The sequence below is a fragment of the Giraffa tippelskirchi genome, chromosome 4 (genome assembly GCF_054371585.1).
Source record: "Giraffa tippelskirchi isolate mGirTip1 chromosome 4, T2T-mGirTip1v1.2.pri, whole genome shotgun sequence".
Lineage (NCBI taxonomy): Eukaryota > Metazoa > Chordata > Mammalia > Artiodactyla > Giraffidae > Giraffa > Giraffa tippelskirchi.
This window is the reverse complement of record NC_137278.1, coordinates 114,927,901-114,950,392: the sequence shown is the minus strand read 5'-3', so window position 1 is coordinate 114,950,392 and position 22,492 is coordinate 114,927,901. Positions and strand designations below refer to the sequence as shown.

The window sequence follows — 22,492 nt, the reverse complement described above, 5'->3', positions numbered from 1 at the left end:
CAGAGGATGAAATGGTTGGATGGCATCACTGACTCGATGGACATGGGTTTGGGCAAACTCCGGGAGTTGGTGATGGTCAGGGAGGCCTTGCGTGCTGCGATCCATGGAGTTGCAAACAGTCAGACACGACTGAGCAACTGAACTGAACTGAACTAAAGAACTAAGATCCCACAAGCTGTGCCCAGCAAACTGCGAGATGAGGACCTATGTGAATAAATAGTACTTTTTCCTGCTACTTCTCCACCAGCTCCACCTCAACACTTCAAAAACAAACAAACAAAAAATAAGCAGAGCAAAATATCCTTATTCAGTAGTGTCCAGTTTGGAGCTACAATCTCTGATTTAAAAGTTTCCCCATGAGAGGCTGATAATCATTCCAGTTTGGAAACCCATAATAAATCCTAATGTTTAAACAGTCTCTATCCCCTACCCACCCTAGTTGTTACCTGTCAGTTAAACCATATTCTTAAATATTGGGTTTTTCAAAATCAAAACCAGTCTTGTGCATGTGTGCTCAGTGGTGTTTGTCTCTTTGTGACCTCATGGACTGTAGCCCGTCAGGCTCCTTGGTCCATGGAGTTTTCTAGGCAAGTATACTGGAGCAGGTTGCCATTTCCTACTCCAGGGGATCTTCTCGACCCAGGGATCCAACCTACGTCTCTTGTGGTCCCTTGCACTGGCAGGCAGACTCTTTACCACTGGCAAGTATAATCTTACCTATAAAAGGAAAACCAGTTTTACCTATAGACTTTTCTCAGCAAGCCCAAGTTGCCAGGAATTAAGTTCCTGTAAAAATAATTTGGTCTGAATGTTATTGAGGCATTTGAAATATTTTATAAACTCTCTAGCAGCCAGAAAACAGTATTGCTTTAACAACAAAAATGTTGCCATCTCTGCTCTCCTTAGGAGGTAAGGAAATAAACTAAACTATGGAACAACAGCAGTAACAACAAAAAGCAGCCTCAATGTTTCCCTGAAAAGGTTTGTTATAAGAGATTCTAGAATCAACTGCCACAGTGTTGCCTGCCAGGCTAGGGAAGAACAAGAGGAGGCAAGAGATGCACATTCACCCTTAGGTGTTAACAGTACTCCGTCTTTCCCCAAAGAATAAGATGAATGCTGCAAGCTATTGCAGCCACTGCACTAATCTTCCTTACTATAAACCTTAAGAAAAGCAAATATACAGGAAACAGGGTGTTGGTGGGGAGCAGACCAGAAAAAGCTTGGATCCCCTCCACTTCCAGATACATAAGCAACAGCACCATCCTGAGCCCAAAGGGGAAAAATCAGGCTATAAAATTATGAAATGATAGTTAAGGTATTATCAACGGAGAAAAATTAAAGAATGAGTATGTGTACTTATTTTCAAACAAAAGATAAATGATGAAATCATGTTGTCCAGAAGAATTTTCCTTGAAAAGGGTCTTTTTCTCAATATTCTTTAAGTTGTCAGCACTGGTGAATAGGATAGCAAACACTTGATCGACATTTCACCCAGCATCCCATTAGACTAAGTCAACTGACTGCTCTCTAAGACGACAGACAAAAAGTTCACTATTACAGAAATGCTACGGAAATGTAACAAAATGCTGTCGAGGATGGTGATATCTACTACAAAAAACGAACCTGCCTGAGAGTGTACGTTTACCATATTCATATCTGGCAATAACTTGGCAAGGCAAATATTATATTCTGTCCTCTCTACAGACCCTGTAACTGATGTTCAATACATTTAGTAATTTATCCAAAGTCACATCATTTAAATCTAAATCTTCAGGATCCAATCCAAAGGCCTTTCTAAAATATTCTTACCTGGATCTATACATGAGAAGATTAGCCAATCACCAAGTGGTTCTTCAAAGTAAACATCACTTGCTTTCATAGTATTAGGTGTATTTGACTTTTTATCACACTTTGTTATGAGATTGTAAGAAACGTCACTCAATGGAACAGGTAAATTTTTGCCTGAATCTTCAAATTAGGAGAAATAATTCTATGTAATTTGGAGTACTCCAATTCATAAAAATTACAGAAATATACTCAAACCACTCATATCTAGCTTTGGTATAATCCAACATTATATAAACATGTATTCCTGCAGTTTATTCTGATGGGACACACAACATCCACAGGCACATATACACCCTCTTATAAGGGAAGGGACTCAGTGTCTCATGCATTAAAAACTAAGATAATGCCCTCAAAAGGCTGGGCTGGTACTGCTAACAGGTATAATGACTGAAAATTTACAAAATTAAAATACTGAGGTTTTTTTTTGTTTTTGTTGCTTTTAAATATACAAAATGTAATTATTTCTAAGCTATCACAACTGATGTGGTATATAAGCCATGACTACTAAATATACTTAGTATGTGGTTATCTTTAATAATACATTAATGGAAATTCTGGGTATATCTTTCATTTCTTCACATACTAAAAACTAAGTCATTTATTTGTTTTTAAATGTGCTTCATTTTTCTCATGTTGTCCTTGCTGTTTTCTTTGAATTTTACATTAATTATAAGCAAAATGACAATCACACACCCAAATGCAGGCGCTGACGATTCCCTTATTACAACAAAGAGAAGTATTATGATCTCTGCATTCTATTTGATTTCCTGAAATGAAATGAATAAACATGTGGAGAAAGAAAGAAAGTGTCCTCTGGAAGAGAAACACTGACTTCACTAATCAAGGCCATAATTACTGAGGAAACATGTATTAAATTCTGAATTCATGCTATTCCACTTGATGCAAGAGTTGTAATCAGACCAACAGAGCATACAGGAGCCATCTGGGTGATGCAAAGTTGTAAAGACAAACCCTGAGAGCAAGGGCACATCGACCTTCCCGGTACCAAATCATTGTAGACTTTCGTATTAGAAAGTGCTGTTCTTCCCTTTTCATTTCTTATTTTCCTTCTGAAGAAAGGAATACTGTGATTAATAGGTATGAAACTGGATATTAAAAAAAAAAACTTGTCATACCATGCAACCTTTACCCTATTATCAACGATCAATGAATTTAACATTCAGTTTTATCCACTGCACCCTCCACCCTGCTCACACCTTTTAAGGACTCTCTAATGCACTCCAGAAATCTGGCTTTCTATAGCTTTAATTTCACTTGAGAAATCAATCCTAAATTAGCATTTCCATTGTTCCAGGCATTTAAGACAGGAATCTGACTTCTAGGCAATGACAATCGGTTTCAAATTTGTTCAAACTACATCATTTTCGTGAAATTGACAGAACCCAGTTGAATATGAGTAACCTGATAATCACGAGATCCCCGTCAATTTGATTCCTCTGAGGCAGCAGGTTATCGAAAATTGAACTGAGTGATGTAATACGCATCCCAGACAGTGTTATGAGAACAGCAGAGATGATTTCAATGAGACTCATTATTTATTCATCACAAGGTCCAATTTGCGTGTCATTTTCACTGACGGTGTACTCAGTTAACTGGTTGAAATTCAGTGCTGATAGAGTGTTTTATTCTGTACTGTAAAAAGGACCCTTTTAATTTTTTTTTTCTGTCTTCCTGTATGAAAGAGTACAAAACAAAGAGGGATTTTGTGTTTGTGGCCATTCATGGTAATATCTGAACACCGTTTAGCAAAGCTGGAAGAACAGACATAGGAGAAAGCCCTTAAGGACTCCCTGTTTTTCTCATTAGGAGTGTATAATAACATGTCAAATATTACAGAGCAAAAAGTAAAACAATATTATTATTCAGAAAATCACTGCTTTTCCTTTAAATGCTACAGAATGAGATAAACACTGATAGGAAACACACTCACAGAATGAGATATAACTTCCACTCCTGAGTTGGATCCTTAGCCTCTTCACCCAAGGGACCTTCTCTCAGGTTCAGGGAAAGAACAGGAAAGAAAGCTCTCCCAAGAGGCAAGAAAGAGCTGGCCTGTACATTCTTGGGCTTTTCCCATGGACGAGTCCAAGGGCTAGCACATTTGAAAACCATGCATCATCTCTCATCAATGTTGGGGCCACGTCATATCTTAAAAGGCCCTGACATCATTAGACACAGTAGCTATCTCAGTTTACCTTTCCTAATTCATTTTACTAAGTTCATGTGCTTTACGTATCTGCTGAAAGGACTGCTCAGTGCTCCTCAGTAACTTCCTCTGAGTTTCCCTCAAGGAAATGCTCATCCACCACTTTCCACTTTCCCCCACCTCTCTAATTATAAATACTTACAGCCAAACAATCCTTCAGGGCCCTGCTCACAAACCCTGCCCCAGAAGGTGCTTCCGATCCCCTCAGCTGAAAGTCACCTCCCTGTCCTCTAAGCTGCCCTCGGGCTCCAAGTGCCTGACAACCCTCACAACTCTCTAGCTTGAATTTCAATCCTACACTTACATGTACTATTCTCAACTTCCTACTACTCTCAAATGTCCTTAAGAACAGAATTTTATTGATTCATCTTAGATTCCTCACATCACCTACCACAGTGCCTTGCACAAAGATAACCTTTAAAAAAAAATCATAATTTGTGATAAGATCGCTGTCCCAGATATTAACACTCTAACGCAAGCATCACAGAAACTTGCAAGGATAGTCAGTTTCCCAAGTTTAAATGACTTGACTTGAATCTAAACAGCAAGTAGAATATAGAATCATCTCAAATCAGCTGAGTGAGGAAGCCAACCTGAAGGTATAAAATACCCTATTAATCTTTGACTTTTGGAATTGAAAAATATTTCTGAACCTCGACTTTACTTGTGGTATTATCTGGTTAGCGGTCTTGGCAGCTGTTCAAAGTTTTAAAGTACTACAGGTCATGAATATTAAACGCTACAACAAGTTTACTGGGAGGAAATCCAAATTCATTTGTAAGTGCATGACAAATAGTCACCCCCCCCTCCAGTTTCAATAATGCAAGGAAATACTGTGATCGGAACCAGAGTTTCTTGCTATATCTAGATTCTCACAAAGTCAAGTGTAAGGCAAATGAAGGGAAAGACAATTTTCAGAAAGCAAGAGCACTACTTGAAGCAGAGTGGCACAGATGGTGCTTAAAGACAATCAGAATCAGCAAATATATCCTATTTCATTCAAGGCAATGGATATGAGGGTCACATCTTGAGTAAAACCACAATCTGGTCTAGAAAGAAAAGGGACAAAGCCATAAATGATAACAGATTCTGCTAATGCCATCCAAGCAGCTAATCAAATTAAAAAAGCACATGTGGATCCAATGTGCAAATACCTGCAGGCTATACACTGGTTCTTCTGTACGTGGGGAGCCACACAACATAGTCTGATGTACAAAAGCACCACGTTTAACATCTTCAGTGTTCAGACAGTGATGAGCCCAAAACCTTCAACAGAATATAAGCTCCGACTCTGGGAAACCATTCTCAAGATACGTCCTGTAAATGGTTTGGAAATATGCAACTATTTGTTAGTGTGGGTCTGACGGTTGCATCCCATTATAGAGCTCAGCTTACTTAATACCCAAGATAAAGGTAAACTTCTCACCACAGGCAACCGCCATCAATCACATCCTGCTTAGCATTAAAATAAAGTTTTGTTAGACAGAGATGACTTATTTTTCAAAAGTGGCAATGCCGCCCATGTCCCTCTCTAGTAATATAGTGTCTTTATCTTGTTTACATGAAATAGAGCTACAAGATTTCATTTGAAAAAAAGGTGGCTATCCAGATAACACGTATCTCGGAAGCAACTACGGTAAAATAAATGTAGTTATCTGTGGAGAAAGTCTTAAAATATCAAACTCAAAGGGCTTCATTTTTCCAAATTATTTTGGGCTATAATTAGAATTGTAACACTCACTTTCAGATTTCCTTTCCTTTTAAATTTTTTTCCACCTGTAACTGAATAAGTGATTATGAGGCTAATAAAGGGGGAAAAAAGATATTTCCACATTAAAACAGTTAACAGATGTTAAATAAGCACAGAAAATGGCCACTAGGCAAGCAATGACTGATGTTGGGTAAGTAAGAAAAATGTTGCCTTTACTGATTTTATTACCCATGTACCTCCTGGGATCATGGGAGACTTGTAAAACATTTTGTGGGCAGATAAAAGTCTAGCATTTATTTGCAAGGCTGGTTTAAGTATCTTTCAAAGGTTCCCCATCCCCCTTACTTTTTGACAACATAAAGCTAAGTAAGTGGAGACCATCTAAGAAAGGCTAAAATAGTCATTTGTTGAGAGGTCAAGAAAACTTATTTTTCAACATTTTTCTGTCATGCATCTCTTCCAGTCCCACCTTCCAGACCTCACTAATCAGGAATGAAATCCTCACTATAGAAAGGAGAAGGTATAAGATTTCACTTTACCACTGCAAGCACATCCGTTTCAAAAGTCAGTCTTTAAGTGTGAATTCAGTAATTCACTGGGGAAGCCCACATATTTAATCTCTTACAAATCCTCCAATTTTTTCCCTAAGTATTGAAAACTGTATTATTTCATGTTATAATCAACCATATTATTTCAAAAGTCATATTATTCTCTTGACAAGCAGTTACTAACTAAGCTAAATGTGTTAATATTTTTTGCATATTCAGAACAGTGCCCAGGAGATATAAACACTGTACACGGTTGTGTGTGTTTGTGTGCCTGTGTGTGCATTTAGTTGTGTCCAAGTCTTTGTGACCTCATGGACTGTAGCCCGCCAGGCTCCTCTGTCCATGGGATTTCCCAGGCAAGAATACTGGAGTGGGAAATACTTCCTCTCCAGAAGATCTTCCCCACCCAGGGGTCAAACCCACGTCTCCTGCACTGCAGGTGGATTCTTTACCACTAAGCCACCTGGGAATCCCACACGTGGTTACTAAATACTAAATAAAATATCTACAATATTCTGGGTACTTACTATTTTTCAAACCCTTCACTAAGAAAAAAAAGACTTCCTTATTTCCTTTGCAGAACTACAGAAATTTTACATGTCATATGGACACGGGCATCATTTGCTTGAACCTGAGCAGTCAAAAAATGGCAGCCAAGAATTCTGGCCAAATTCAGTCATCCCAAGAAGACTGTCTGGCCCAAACAAGGCATATTTGTTCTTAAGTAACCAATATTAAATAACAGGAGATGTCACAGAGAATCCAGATGGAAGTCGTAGAAAAATCTTAATCTCTACCAAACAGAACCCTGTACTTTCTTATTGCAATGACAGGATGGAGAGAAGTCCCCAGTGAGGGGGTGTAACTCCTGTCCCTACAGTTCCTTCTGCCTGATCCTAGTAAACGTTGACTTTGGGACCTGAATCTGACAAGAAATATGCAATCAAAACATCTGACACTACTAAAGAAACGTGAAGCAAGGAGCTGAGTGTGATTGCTATGAGAAAAACATTACTGACAAAACTATAAAAATAGAGAGATTGCCCCTCTAGTTTTAATCATTTCCAGCTTGAGGAGGACCACCATTTTAAGATTTTTGAGCATTTGGCTAGTTCTTTGGTTTGCATAAGAGAGCTAAACATTTGTGCACTGGGTTTTTTTGTTTACATATAAATTCTGTTTTAATAAGGCAGGGAGGTTTATTTCATCTGGCAAACTATGATAACTCTGATGTAGAGTTAATTAGTAAGACATTCAAGATGTATTCATTTAAGGTTGAAAAGTCTTTTAATCCACTTCCTTCAGAGTCTCTTCTAACTCACCCCAGGCATAGAAATCTATATAAAGACAGAATATGAAATTTTTCTATAACTTCCATATGTACTCTATGCCAGTGTTTACAAGCCCTATAGTCATAAAATTCTAAATGGAAGTTTTTGCTTAAATATTCATGCTTCAGCTTCAGTTGATTCCTAATTCATATGCTTTCAAACCACTGGAAAAGTTTGGCCTTCTCTTTCTTGAAATAATTATAATTTCCATTGATATTTCTTCTTTTCCTTCAACTAATATGCTTTAAGTGCCTTCCAAATACTGGGTATCCAGTTCACAACACGGAGAAGGCCATGGCACCCCACTCCAGTACTCTTGCCTGGAAAATCCCATAACCGGAGGAGCCTGGTAGGGTGCAGTCCATGGGGTCGCTAGGAGTCGGACACGACTGAGCGACTTCCCTTTTACTTTTCTCTTTCATGCATTGGAGAAGGAAATGGCAACCCACTTCAGTGTTCTTGTCTGGAGAATCCCAGGGACCGGGGAGCCTGGTGGGCTGCCCTCTATGGGGTCGCACAGTCGGCCACGACTGAAGCGACTTAGCAGCAGCAGCAAGCAGCTGACAACAAGCACCATACAGTTTCCTATAATCTTCCCACTTCTCCAAGGGAGAACATGGTCTCTATTCTGACATGAAGGAACAGGTCATTGAACTAGTTCAAGGTGACTCACTCAGTGCAAGCTAAGATTCAATACTTATTATTTCCTTCTCTACTGTGGAGTCATCTACTTTCTTTATTCATCTTCATACCCTTACAGTGTAAGATCAATAGACAGTCACAAATATGTCTTCTAGTTCCAGAGATTCCATTTTCTGGGTGACCTTCACATCTCTGGTTCTCTATACCTCAGCTGGAGACAAGGGGCCAGGCATAGATCATCTGATCATCTCCAGGTTTCTCACAAATCTATAAAATCTATTATCCAAATGCCCTCATTAAGCTCACAAGTCCCAAACCTAAGAAAAAAGAAAAAGCTAAGCTGAGATAGCAACTATCAGATGAAGGGTATTGCTGCCATGACTAACTTCTTTGCCCACAAGCAGGGGTTACCAGACAGCCTGGGTAAGTTTCCACTTGAGAACTTCTCAAGACACTGAACATTCAAAGCATTAAGCCCTTTCCCATAGGATGGGGAACTTTGTGCCCGATTCTTTGTGACCCCATGGACTGCAGCCCACCAGGCTCCTCTGTCCATGGGATTTTCCAGGTAAGTATACTGGAGTCGTTTGTCATTTCCTTCTCCAGGGGATCGTCCCAACCCAGGGATTGAACCCAGGTCTCCTGCACTGCAGGCAAATTCTGTTAATCTGTCTTATGGCAATTTAATTATTAGAGCAACCAAAGAACTTAGATGGAAAGAAACGTCTTCTTTCCTTGCACTAGTGGCAGTTCTCATTTTCTTAAGCAGCAGTTGCATGAGTAAAGCTGCCTGATAAAATACAGGATGCCCAATTGTATTGTACTTTTGGATGAACAAAGAATAATTTTCTATTATAAATATGTCCCAAATATTACATGAGACAAGTTTACAGTAAGGAGCTGTATCAGCAACTTTATCCTTGAAAATAAGCTTAGAGAACTAAATTTCTCAGAAGAGAACTTCAAAAATCCTAAAAGCAAGACTGAACTGACATATCAAGATAATTTCCTAATTTATGAAATGGTAAGATGAAAATTCTGCAGAAGAAAACACAGTGCTTCACAGGCTATCAAGGTCTTAAAACACCCAATCTGCATCCCCAAATAGTTCTCACCCTACAAAGGACAAGGACCATGACTTATTCTATTTGTATTTCCAGTACAACAAGAAAACTTGCTATTGTTGATGATGTGGTTTTAAAAAGATTGTTCTCCCTAAATTTTTTGAATGAGTATTTAAAATTGATTTGAAATTAAGAGCTTGGCTTTCAAACCTATGTTGTTTTCAAAGCACCAAATTCGATTAAGGGTTTTCAAGTTTTAGCAGTTAATCGAAATCACAAAAGAACTTCATTAAGCACTTGATACTTGAGTTCTAAGTAAACAGGTTGTTTCACCACAGAGCAGAAGCACAGCAGTAATTACTCTTCCTAAGTTAAAAAAAAAAAAAAATCATTTCAAAATAAGTGTTTCTCTTTCCTTCCATTTTGTTCTTCAATTTCTTCCCAATTCGATTTTAAGTAAAATTAAGGACTGAGAGGAAAAAAGTAGTAAAAACTACAACACTTGACAGTTTTCTCAGGGTCAGCATCCTGAACCATTACACTCCTCGCTGAAGAGTATCCAGAAGGATAAAGGAGCTGGTCTGAATCATGTCTGAGGTTGCAAGCACTGGCCAAGTTCAGTCTCTTACTTAAAGGCAAGGCAAAGATGAGTTTATTGGGAGGAAGGGAGGATGTGGAGATGGGAAGCAGGCAGTTTCTCAAGATGCACTAGTCCTCTCAAGGCTTCTCCTAACACACCAGCAGGAAACTGCTCAGTTCTCTTCAAGTACTTGGGATCCAAAAGTGCTTCCGTGACCTTCAAACAATACTGCATTTGAAACCACTGAGGGAATTCGGAAGAACACATATTAGGCCCTGAGGCAAAGGTCTTAATTGGCCTCAGGGCAGAACTTATAATAACCAATTTCTGTTTTGACTCTTCTATTCTTATATACTACCACAAGGAAAAGGTGAATATGACTCATTATTTAAGAATGTGACTTCCCAGAGCACAGCAGAGAGGTTTGTTTTCCAAAGTCAGCTTAGGAAAAGGAATATTAACAAATGGCAGAGGATTTCCTCTTTCCAGAGTCAAGCATCCAGCCCACTGATCAGCTGTGTTATTTTTTCAAACACCTATTACAGGCAATTTATTGGATTACAGGACTTGGACTGAAATAAAGGAGTAAAAGATAAATAAATAAAGATGCATATTCTTTACAAGGCAGAACTGTCCTTCTACCCTCTTGGAAATCATGAAACTAAGTTAAGAAACCCGAGAAATAAAATAATCAGAGACTGACACCCAGGTTAGTAGGGAAAGGTCAGAGAGGACACTTCCACCTCGCGAAGATCAAAAAGTAACTTACTTTAAATTCTCTCTGGAAAGGAATAATTTGCTTTTTTAAATGGGGAAAAGGGATCAAGCGTGGAGAGAACTCAGTAACCCAATATTCATGCCCAACAATCACTTACTTTGTAGATGGTGGGTAAGATCTGCTTCATTTTCAGTCTGTGAAAGACAAAGACGTCATAAACAGCGGAAACTGCCAGGACCGTGACTCCTTGCTCCTTCCATAACATGCTGCATCCGGCACACATTCCCGTCCCCAGGAACCAGCCCCAGGTCCTGGCCGAGGAGCCTCTTGTAGAACAGTGTTTCATGTAGCAGAGTAAGGACAGGAGGAAGAAGAAACTGGCCCCCACATCAGCCCGGCCCACGATCCCTGCCACGGCCTCCGTGTGGATGGGATGAGAGGCGAACATCAAGCCAGCCATGAAGGTCCAGCACCCGTCCCCAAGGAGGATCTTGGAGAAGTTTGTAAAGAGACCAGTGACCGCCGCGTGCAACAGCACGTTGACCAGATGGTAGCTCCAGGGATTCAGCCCTCCGATGGCATGGTTCAGGCGGAAAGAAAGAGTGCAGAGGGGCCGATAGGACTTGTGGCTGCCGCTGTGGGTTAGCAGGGTCCCCCAAAAGTCATTGTAGAAAATGTGGGTCCAGGGGGTTTCTGGGAGAAGGTCCTGGTTCGTCTTGATAGCACGGCTAAAAAACAATGTCAGAAAAGAAATCAAATGTAAAAGACAGAAAGAAAAAAAGAAAACATTGCTAAAATATACCGCTGAAACATCGCCTTCCTGCATAGCTTTCTCTTCACGTGGTTTTAGATGGGCTTCCAGGTGTACATGATTAATGCAAAAAAGCCTTAGAGTGGCTTCACAAGGAGACTGAATTCAGATCCTCCCTTAACACTTACTAGGTGCCACAATTAGGGTGGTATGTTTTTCTCCTCAAAAGTTTTTCTTCTTTGTTTGAATGCAAATACCTTTGGAGAATGAATGCAGAGTTTCTATCCCTTAGTAAAAGCTTAATAAAGAAGTTGTCAAACAACTGCCCTCCTGTGGTATGATGGCTAGAAATGCAGATCTCAGGCACCAGGTTGATATAAGGCCTGAGAATAGGCATTTTTTAAGAAGCAAAGTCTCAGGTAATACTGATGTAGCAGATAGACTTAGAGGAAGGACTAGTTCTGTTAGTAGAAATAAATTTTAGACTCTCTGCCCAGGGAAATGATTCCCATACATGAGGATCACCTGGGGATCTTGTTAACAGGCAGGCAAAGGTTGAGGAGGAACCCAAGATTCCACATTTCTAACTCTTGTAATTGTTCATCTATCTTCTACGCAGAAAAGCAGAGGACAATGCTTTGCAGATTCATGCATGTTCTGGAGACCTAGTGCAAGGAACATCTTGGCCCTGTTAGCTGTTGCTGTTACTATTCTACAAAGACTGTATTCTAATCTACAGAAAGTCCCTTATTAAAGTCAGCTGGACCCACAGCTTCTGAAATCAGGTGCACCAGGGGGTTAGAATGAGCCAGTTACCATTAATGTGCATTGATGCCTGTGTTATCTACTCTGCCAAACACTATGCTAGTCTTTCTACATATGTTATCTACTTATGAGAACTAGCTGACTTTTCCAGATGCTCAATAAAAGGCAGAAGATCCGTTAAAATCACGTTTTAAGAAGTACTCAATGTGACAGACACTTCTCCAATGTCTATACTCCCCTTTTCCCATACTCATAACATCTTTAGTTTTTAGCCCGGTACATATCTTCTGGAAAAAAAAAAAAGATCATTTCCTATCTTCCTTGGCTGTTAATATGGTACATGACTAATATTTGCCAGTGACTAATATTTGGCCATTGGAACATAGACAAAGAACTACTTCTTCTGGGAAAAAGTATCCATAAAAAGAAAAAGCTTAGTATTCTTCCCTCTTCTACCCCTCTACCTCCTTTCTGCTGGAGCACAGATGTAACAGCTGGAGTTCCAGCAGCCATCATGACCCATAAGGTGTCCTTAGGAATGGAAATCATGCCCAACAGAGCAATAAGACTGAAAGAAACTGAGGCCCTGTCGCAATAGAGCATACCGGCTCTGGGCAAACTACATGAGTATGAGAAATAAACTGCTATCTTGTTTAAGGTGCAATATTTAGGATGTTGTACTTCCCTTGTGGCTCAGATGGTAAAGCGTATGCCTGCAATGTGGGAGACCCGCGTTCAATCCCTGGGTCAGGAAGATCCCCTGCAGAAAGAAATGGCAACCCACTCCAGTACTCTTGCCTGGAAAATTCCATGGACAAAGGAGCCTGGTAGGCTTACAGTCCATGGGGCCGCAGAGTCGGACACAATTGAGCAATTTCACTTTCTTTTTTTATTTAGGGTATTAGCGAGAGGCAGCTGAATCTACTCATCAGTGAAATCCTTTGTTAACAGAAGACCTACTATATCATGGTGGTTTGATTTTCCATTTTGACTTTGATTTTTACAAGGCTCCGTGTATTGACTGTGTATAAATGAATTTCCATATAAATTGGCTTTTAAAATATTAGAAACAGATGTTATTCTGGATCTATTAAATTAAAACACCTTGTTATGACATTCATCAAGAGTCTACCCCAGAAGTAATTGCTTAAGACTTGATGGGTTATAATTAAACTTTTAAAGTAATATGAAAAACTGCCAAACAGTGTTGTCAGAGAAAGCTGATTTCAAGCCATTGAGAATAAAAAGCCAACTGGCCTCCACTAAACATAAACCTAAATACTGATGTGAATTTCTCTAATATCAATGCAGAAACACTCATATATTCAAAGTTGGGGCAGCAGAAAGCTCAACAGCAGAACACTGTGGGATAAGGCTTGGCTAATTTAGCAAGGAAAGCTGAGAAGCACGTTTTGTTTAGGACAATACTTCACTCTTTCAGTGGCAGACCCATATAGAATGGAGCCACGTTCCCTAAACCAGGTTTTCTACGTGCTATTAGTTCAGCTCCACGACCAGCTTTCCTTTTCAAGTGAAAGAAAAAATAAATAAATTAAAAAAAATCGGTTCAAAGTCGCCAGAATTTCTTATGTCCATAGCAATAAATCTAGTAATCTGCAGCAGCCAACAAGATATAAGCCTAACTCCAATGAAACAAGAATTTCAAAACAAAGGACAAAACTAAAAAATCTCATAATTTCACTATGAGAAAAAAACTGAGGCACAGCCCTAAATTTTCTACACCGTAGGAAAAAATTTAAAGGGCAAACAGCATCAACAAAACAAAAATGTAAGAGCAGAGAAACATTTCACCCATGTTCAAAATATACTCCACTAGCGGAGACTTCAGTCTGATAAAATTATCTGATGGGTGTTATCTTATTAGGTAGGTTTTTATTTACTCAATGAATGTTATGGCATAAGAACATGAAATAAGACTAAATTATACTGGGCTTTAGAATATAAGTCATCTCACACATGCAAGTCAGTGATAAGGGATGAAATATACATTCCTCTCATCATATTAAGGAAGAAATGGACCAAAAGGTATTTAATAGAATCTAAACAATCTGCCAGCAAAATGAGAAGCAAAGGCAGTCATTCAACATTAAACATAATAGGTAAGAAAATTCAAATAGATGAGAACCTGAGTCCAAAACTGAAAGAGGGAAACCTCTTCTTCTCTCAGCTAATAGAAAGGCTTAAGCCAAAACAAAATTTCATGCTGTTATAATCTGAAGTTACTTCTGTAAGTGGGTACTGACAATTCAGAAAGACACTAAGGAATTAGGAAATTTTCACTCTGGGAAAGGTGAAGAATGTTGAAGTAGCAGATGTAGAAAAGAAACAAATGTAGGCAGAATTCTCCAGACACAGGACTAGGAAACTGTCTTTTGAAGCAAAAAGATCTATTCTCTCAAGTCTTCAAGGGGGTTTTAACCTGTTTTCAGTTTTGTTCATTTGTGGCTCTTTGTTTTTTGCTGCCTTATGATTTTTTCCTTTAAAAAAATGTTGACAGAGGCCAACACTGTTATAAAACTGATGAATGATGTGACACCACCATCCCAACTGTCCTTGTGTGTGTTTCTCTGCCATTTTTTTTCTGTCCACTGACCTTTTCAGTCACAAGCACCCACATAAATGATGACCATTAGTTCTTCAGAGCAGGAATGATGCTTAGATTTTCCAAAAATCAAATGGCACACTCTCCCCCAAGTGCTTTCAATTGTTCTACTAAAAACTAAGTAAAAGCCAAACTTTGCACTTAAAATAAGCAGAAAAAAAAATTTTTTTTTTTAGGTGATGGATTGAAATTTGTTCTGCAGGATAAAAAAAAAAAAAGAGCATATATCCTTTGTTAATCTGCCCCGCTTCTGTGCTACCCAAGCACACCTATCTATCTCCAGGAAAGGCAGTGAGATGCAATAGTTACTAAAAGTGATTCCGGAGCCAACTGGACCAGTTACTCCACCTCTCTGTAACTATTTTCTTATCTGAAAAATAAGGATAACAACTGTACTCGCTTTATAGGACCATTTTGAGGAGTTAATGAGTTAGTAAGCAAAAAGCACAGTGTTACATGTAATATATGCAACATATTAGCTGCTATCATTATTAGTATTATTATCACCATTAACACAAAACAATTATTGCTCTAGCCATCCATGAAAACACAGTGCTCTTTCTTCATGTTTACAGCTGTCAACATCTATGCATCATGGTCATGACTATTTCACTTAAAAATCCTTTAAGATTTAATGACACTCTCAGAACAAAATAATAAACATTTACAACATCTTACCTTTAGTCTTTTCTCTTCCTATTCTTTTTTTTTCCCCACATAATAGTCTTTTAATAGACTTGATAGTAAAATGTAATGTAATTGCATACAAGCAAACTTCTATCTTCTTTGACTTCCTCTTTCCAACCCTCCTTGGCTACCATCTCCTTCAGACTTTTCTCACAAATGTGGACGTTTCTTCCCAGTTCTGTCTTCTGACCTTTGCTCACTCTATACTTTTCACCTTGGTGGTCATTATCTCCAACACCTGCAACCAGGGGACACTTTCTCATCGAGACCTTCAGCCTGGGTGGTGCTCACGAGTCTACACGTCTACTGGCCCAGGTGATAGCTGTACCTGAATGATGAAATTGTGGTTCCTCTACTAACGCCAAATGGCCAGTTAGCCTCTCTAGAGCACAGCTTCTTTACCAAGTTGGTGGATAAACTTCTCACAAATTGTTGTGCTGAAGTTCAAATGGGGCATTGTTAAAATGTTTGAAATCTACTTTGCCTGTGTCATGGACTGGTTTTTCCACACACCTTCTTCTGGTTAACAGTGTCCTGTTTTTCCATTTGAGAACAGGCCAAATCCACTCTCCATTCATGTGAATAGAGTGAAGCTTTTGTCCTCACCTCCTGATGAAAGTTATCTTATGATTTGGCCAGTCAGTGTACTATATCCCCCATCCTCATTCCCAGCCATAAGAACTGCAGAGCAGCCAGGCAGGTCAACCAGAGTCAAAGCAGCTCCAATAATCTACTGGGAAAGGACATCTTAGGGGAATGAGATCAGTCCTAGGGGTGCTAAAGGCCCTGAAGACAGAGCCTAAGAATGAGGCCAACACACACAAAAGGAAACCCAGATGGAGGAGACAAAGAGGCAGTTAATTCCTAGTGCAGCTGGAACCTGTCTTCTCTCTTTGCTCCCACATCTACTTTCAATTTGGTTAAGGATAATTTGACACTGGTCAAGACCTCAGCGAAAAATTCTACAGGCAAATTTCCCTTGAATCTCCTCTAACTTCTCTTTTCTCTTCCCCTCATTCAGGTTTCCTTCATTTCTGACTTCTGTTGCCTAGGAGATTTACTGAAAGTGACTGTTGATTACTTTGTTTCCTTCATTAGGCTCTAAGTCCCCTTATGGAAACAATATATTTTCTCCAATGCACAATATATATTAGGCACATAACAAATATTTGTTAAAGTGAACTAAATAGTCACCCCTGCCTGCTTTCATTTCCCTTTTGATCTATTATGCATGTTGTGGATAGAGAAACTTCCTGAAATTTAACTCCTGAAGTATAACCCTAACACCATCACTCTGCTTCACAAGACTCCCTCATCACGCCCTGTTTCTTACCATAATAAACACTCCTCTAAGCCCAGAGTTCACAGCCAAGCCAATCTCATTATGACTTCTAGGCCAATCTCCCATTACTTTTCCACATGCATCCTAATGTCAACTGAATTCCCCAGCTCTCAGGCCTTTGCTCAGATCATTTCTTCCCTTTCTCTGCCTGAACTGCTGTTCTTCAACCAGTTTGTGTGTATGTGAGGGCTCAGTTGTGTCCAACTCTTTGCCACCCCATGAACTGTGGCCCACTTGGCTCTTCTGTCCATGGGATTATCCCGGCAAGAATACTGGCATGGTTTGCCATTTCCTCCCCCAGGGAATCTTCCAGACCCAGGGATTGTGTCTCCTGTAGCTCCTCCTGTGGTAGGCAGATTCTCTTCCACTTGAGCCACCTGGGCAGTCCATTCAACCAGTTTATATCTGTCCAAATGTGCTTCAGTCACCAACGCACGTTTGTGATGCCACAGTCTCCCCCAAAGTATTTCCTAGTTATTGTTGCAAATCTACTAGATTTTGACATTGCACACTGACACATTCACATTAATAACACTGACTTCTTACTACAGTCATCAGGGATCTTAAATGGGATGATATGTGAAAGGCATTTCAGAAGAGTAGAAGGAAATATATGTGTTGAAATCAGGACACAGGTGATTTTAATAGTTCCCCTCCTCTACCCTATTGAAAATTACAGATCAACAAAATGGATTGGTTCTGTCTTAAGAACATTATTCACCCACTCATTTATTTATTCATTTCATGATGAGCTAAACACTATAAAGGGCACACTGTAGATAGAATGGTAAGCAAAATAGATGCACTGACTTTAAGAAACAGTCTAGGAGAAGAGGCAATGATGTGTACAAGCAATTTCACTGCAGCATGATAAATACTACTCTAGCACGAAATCATGATTGCTGTGGGAGAACAGAACAGACTCCTGAAAGTCTTGGCGGATCAAGAGCTTGCTTGGGGAAAGCATGTCTACATACATGGAAGGAGTTGGGATGTTACCAGACTAATGGGAAATATTTTCAAAGACCATGAGGCAGGAGAGAAGGTGGTGAGCTTGGGTTCTGAGAAACAAAAGCAATAGGTTGGTTGGGCTGGAGTTAAGTTTGAAGGATAGAGCGGCAGGGATCACCGGCATTTACTCTGTGTTACTACTTTCCTTCATGAGATGGAGAGCAATGTTGCTAGACATCAAGCTCCCAGTTGGTCGTCAGGTCCAATTCAGCTATTGTCTCGTTAGAACTTGCATTATTTCCCCAATGCACTGTTAATACCTAAGAAACAGAACATGTTGCTTCTTATTTATCTTTCGGAGCCCTGCACATAGTAGGCATTCAACATGTATTGTTGAACTGAATTCTAACTAGAAATGATTGGTATTGATGAACTGCATTCATCTTTTAGAAAAATTCTACATTGTTTTAAGTATAGAGAGAATTATCACTTTCATCTAAAAGCAGTTCATTCACTCAGTAATAATTAACAGAGAAAAAACATCAGGGTAATTGGCTTACCCAGAAGTCTTTGGCACACATTTGTCACTTAACCTATAATCCTTTCATTAGAGTCCTTCTTTAGGGATAAGCCATTATATTTAGAAAGCTCTAGTTAATAGCAAATACTTAGCTACCAGGGTAGGGAAATAAAAGATATACTGTAACATCTGAGGGTTGGTCTTAGTCTGGGGAGAAGCAATGCATTTCAGATTCCTGGAGGAAAGTCTACAGATAGAGCAAGTAAATTTTGGTGCAGGGCACTGTTCTGGTGCTGGGGCATAATAGTTTTCTCTCAGGTCCTGCAGAAATGGAAGGCACTATGCTTTAGGCATGAATTTATCATTAACACACATAACACATTCCTAAACTTACTTGTTTTCATCTTCATCTCCTCCTACTATATTGTAAACCCTTCAATGGCAGAGATGATGACCTCCTAAGAAACTAGCGTTTTTTTAAAAATGTAAATCACACTGTCTTGATATTGGATGAAAAGAGGCCACAGGAGTAACAAAGTGCCTACTGTCAAACATCTAAGGGACGTGGCCCCCAAGTAACTGCTAGCTTTGGGAGAAGGTAAGTCTGAGAATGCTCAGCCTTGTAACTAAAGAATATTCTTAGTGGTCCCCTCTTCCATCCTTTTAGGAGTTTTTCCTATAAGCAATAAAGGAGTTTTATGAGCTATATCTAAACAGCAACCCTCTCCAGTCCCCCACCCCCAAAACAAAGAAAGTAAGGATCTGATTAAACATGGTCCCAGAAGCAGCTACACTGAGCCCCAGAGCTATTGCAGATTCAGATTCACTCTCTAGAGCTTCCCAAGTCTCGAGTTTTCCCAGACACTCTCTCGTCTTGGTGGGAGAAAATGAAAAGGATGAACCTGGACTAAATAAGTGTCTTTAGTTCCACAAGTAAATCAGTGCTGCCGTTTTCAGAGTTTGTACAGGAAATGGTCAAGAAAAAACTCAATAATCCATGTAAAACAAAGCTGCCGATTTAAAATGAAAACTTCTGGGACCTCTCTGGCAGTCCAGCAGCTAGGACTCCGCACTTCACTGCAGGGGGACATGGGGAACTAACAACCTGCGTGTGATGGCATGCCATGTGGTGCAGCCAATAAAAACATAAGTAAATAGGGTTTTTTTAAATTATAAAATTAAAACTTCTGTTACCTAAAAATGTTTATTCAAGTATTAATGTGAAAAGCATTTTGCAAAATCTAATAGCATGGATTATCACAAAAACCATACTCCAAGCATTTAATTTCATTGATTAAAATAGTCATCTACCTTAATATTAGTTTAAAAACTTGAAATTTTTTCATTGCCTTGCAAATTGCATGATAAAAAATATTTTCCACACATTTACTTGTTCACTATATCCATATGATGCCACCATCACATAAAATATTATACTTACAACTCACCTCCTTCACATTTGCACTAAGTTGAATCAGTCTCAACTTAAAAGCATAATGAAATATCTTTATTCCTAAATTTCCAAACTTAAAATTAGCAACCTCTAGATGAGGTTCTGGGCTTCCCTGATATGTAAAAGACGTGGGATTGATCCCCTGGAGAAGAAAATGGCAAACCACTCCAGTATTCTTGCCTGGAAAATTCCATGGACAGAGGAGCCAGGTGGGCTAAAGTCTATGGGGTTGCAAAGTCAGGCATGACTGAGCAAACATACACAACAATAACAAGAAGAGGTTCTATGAAACTTTTTCACTTTCAAAAGTTAACTCCAAGTTTATGAACCACTTTAGTACACTACTTTGTATATTTTATGAATTTCAGTTTCATAGGTTTTCATAAATTCATAGTTCTATTAAAAGGTAATTAAATTTTGGTTTTCTTACATTTCATACTATGTTTCCCTTACAATTGGGTCTGTGCATTAAAGTGTGACTGGTTCCTTATAATTTTTCTACTTTAAAATATTACAGGACTTTCCTGGTGGTCCCGTGATTAAGATTCTGCACTTCCACGGCAATGGGTTCGGGTTTGAGCCCTGGTCAGAGAAGTAAGATCCTATGTGTCATGCAGCCAAAAAACCAAACAAACTAAAAGTTACAAATGTTTGTCTTTTCTAAGAGGAGAAATGAATATGAGATTAGATATTTTAATATAATTCAAAGCTTTCAAAAAAGACAGGAGTCTTATCAGACACCAGAATCCAAGAAAGAGAACACAAGCATAACCATGCGATTCCAAGAACACCTATTTTGTGTGTAGTATTCTTCTATTTGCTTTTACAGAATAAAAGATGATGATGTGCTTAAGAATTTGATCATCCAGATACATTCTAAATAGGTAGGCATGGCAAGCTTAGAATACACCTTTCCAGTTAAAACACTTGCCTATGTATATAAACATGCTGTACACATTTCAGAACAGATATGCTAAAATACATGGAAGTTTTTCCAACTAGTCAAGTATTACCTTAAAAAAAAATCATATCCTTGAGAAGGGATCATAAAATCGTCACTTAAAGTAAATAGGAAACTGCCTTCCGGCTAAGACCACTGCTTGGGAACCCACTGAGAGCTCTTGCTGCCAGGCCCTGGAAGGCAGGGGAAATCTTTTTCCAACCAAGAAACTAACAGGCTTTAAGAAAACAGGCACTGGGAGATGGGAAGATATTCACACTATATCATCCAGATGTTTGGCTTATCTGTAAGCCTAACTCCTGTCTTCTCTGAATTAAGTCTTAACCAAATCACCATTCTTTATCCATGCACCTCCTTCAGCCAAAGAGATGAGCCAAGAAGCTTCTTTTATCCAAATGTTTGCAATGATCTTTTGTCTCTTCTACTTAAAATTTTCCACATGCTGCCAATATATCCCTCACAGGTACTTTTGTTATAATACTACTTGCATTTATATCATGATTTTATATTTTACAAAATGTGCTCATGTTCACGACTATCTTGAATCCTTGTCACCACCCCCATGAGTAAGCAGATGCAGACATGCCAAGTTAGCAGTCTTTCCAGAGACAAGTGCACTGGTAAAGATGAAAGCCACTCACACTGGAATGCAAACCTCAGTTCCTCATCTGCTGCTGACCCTATATTATGGGCTGAATTGTGTCCCCCTAAAATCTATATGTTGAATGTGACTATACTTGGAAATCGGGCTTTAAAGAGGCAACAAAGTTAAAATGAGGCCATTAGGCTGGGCCCTAATGCAATCTACTAACTGGTGTCATCAACAAAATTTGGACACACGGAGAGACAGGAGAGGCACACGGGCACAGGGAAAAAAAAACAAAACGTGCAGGTCAACAAGAAGGCGGACATCTGCAAGCCGAGAAGAGGCCTCAGGGGAAACCCAACCTTCCTACACCTTGTTCTGTGGCTTCAACCCTCCAGAACTGTGAGAAAATAAATTTCTGTTGTTTAAGCAACCTATTCTGTGGGATTTTGGTATTGCTGTCCACATACACCCTACTATACCGTAGAGACGATCATACATAATTACATACACTCTCCTATTAATCCTTCAGAGTTTCAGAGCAACTAGATTTCACACAAAAGCTGTATCTGTCCAACACTATGTCTGGTGCTCTGTTTTTGATGACAGGGGTTGAACTGCTTTGTAAGCTTAAATAGGACTTTCAGAGGTATCTTATTCTTAGTTCTGCCAGGATTTGTCTACATGCTTTATCAGAGAAGGGGAAATGTCCTGTTCATGCCAATGAAGCATTAACTCTAACTAAACACACATAATAAAACAAATGCTACTTCATATTTACACTGAGATCACAAAGCTTACAAAGCACACACACACATAACCTCCTTTTATTCTCACAATACTGCTATAAAATAGAAAACTAAGCTGGATGGGTTAAGTTAGTTAAAGAAGAGCATATACTTAATAAGAAGCAGAGAAAGGCCTTGAACACTGTTCTCCAAACTACTCCATTTAACCTTCAAAGCAGCTCTGTTCCTCCACATGGACAATAAATCTCCCACAAGAAGTGTTTGTAAGACGATTTGAAAGTAAAATCCTAGTCTATTACTGTATTTTGTCTGGAATCCATATATCTGCCCTCAAGACTCAATAAGGCTATAAAAAGGCTTTTGTGCCATATTCTTTTAATTTCTACATTCCAGAAAGAAAGTCTTCTTTTAACACTAAGGAGTCTTGGAAAA

The 22,492-nt window shown here is 39.1% G+C and overlaps 1 protein-coding gene across 20 annotated transcripts in view; it reads right to left on the bottom strand.

Moving 5' to 3' along the window:
- The window catches only part of TMTC2 (transmembrane O-mannosyltransferase targeting cadherins 2), a 416,895-nt gene that overhangs the window by 240,047 nt on the left and 154,356 nt on the right, over positions 1-22,492 (bottom strand). For 15 of the 20 annotated variants that reach the window (XR_014083335.1, XR_014083337.1, XR_014083332.1 and 12 more), the window contains exon 2: positions 10,830-11,400. Coding sequence is in view for 11 of the 20 variants with exons in the window: in XM_081594871.1 (XP_081450997.1) it covers positions 10,830-11,400 (571 nt within the window). In the remaining 9 variants the exon portion in view is untranslated. Of the gene's footprint in view, positions 1-5,232; positions 5,396-10,829; positions 11,401-15,489; positions 16,048-17,992; positions 18,112-22,492 lie in introns of those variants that run through there. The other 5 variants (XM_081594878.1, XM_081594879.1, XM_081594877.1 and 2 more) reach the window with 3 other exon arrangements.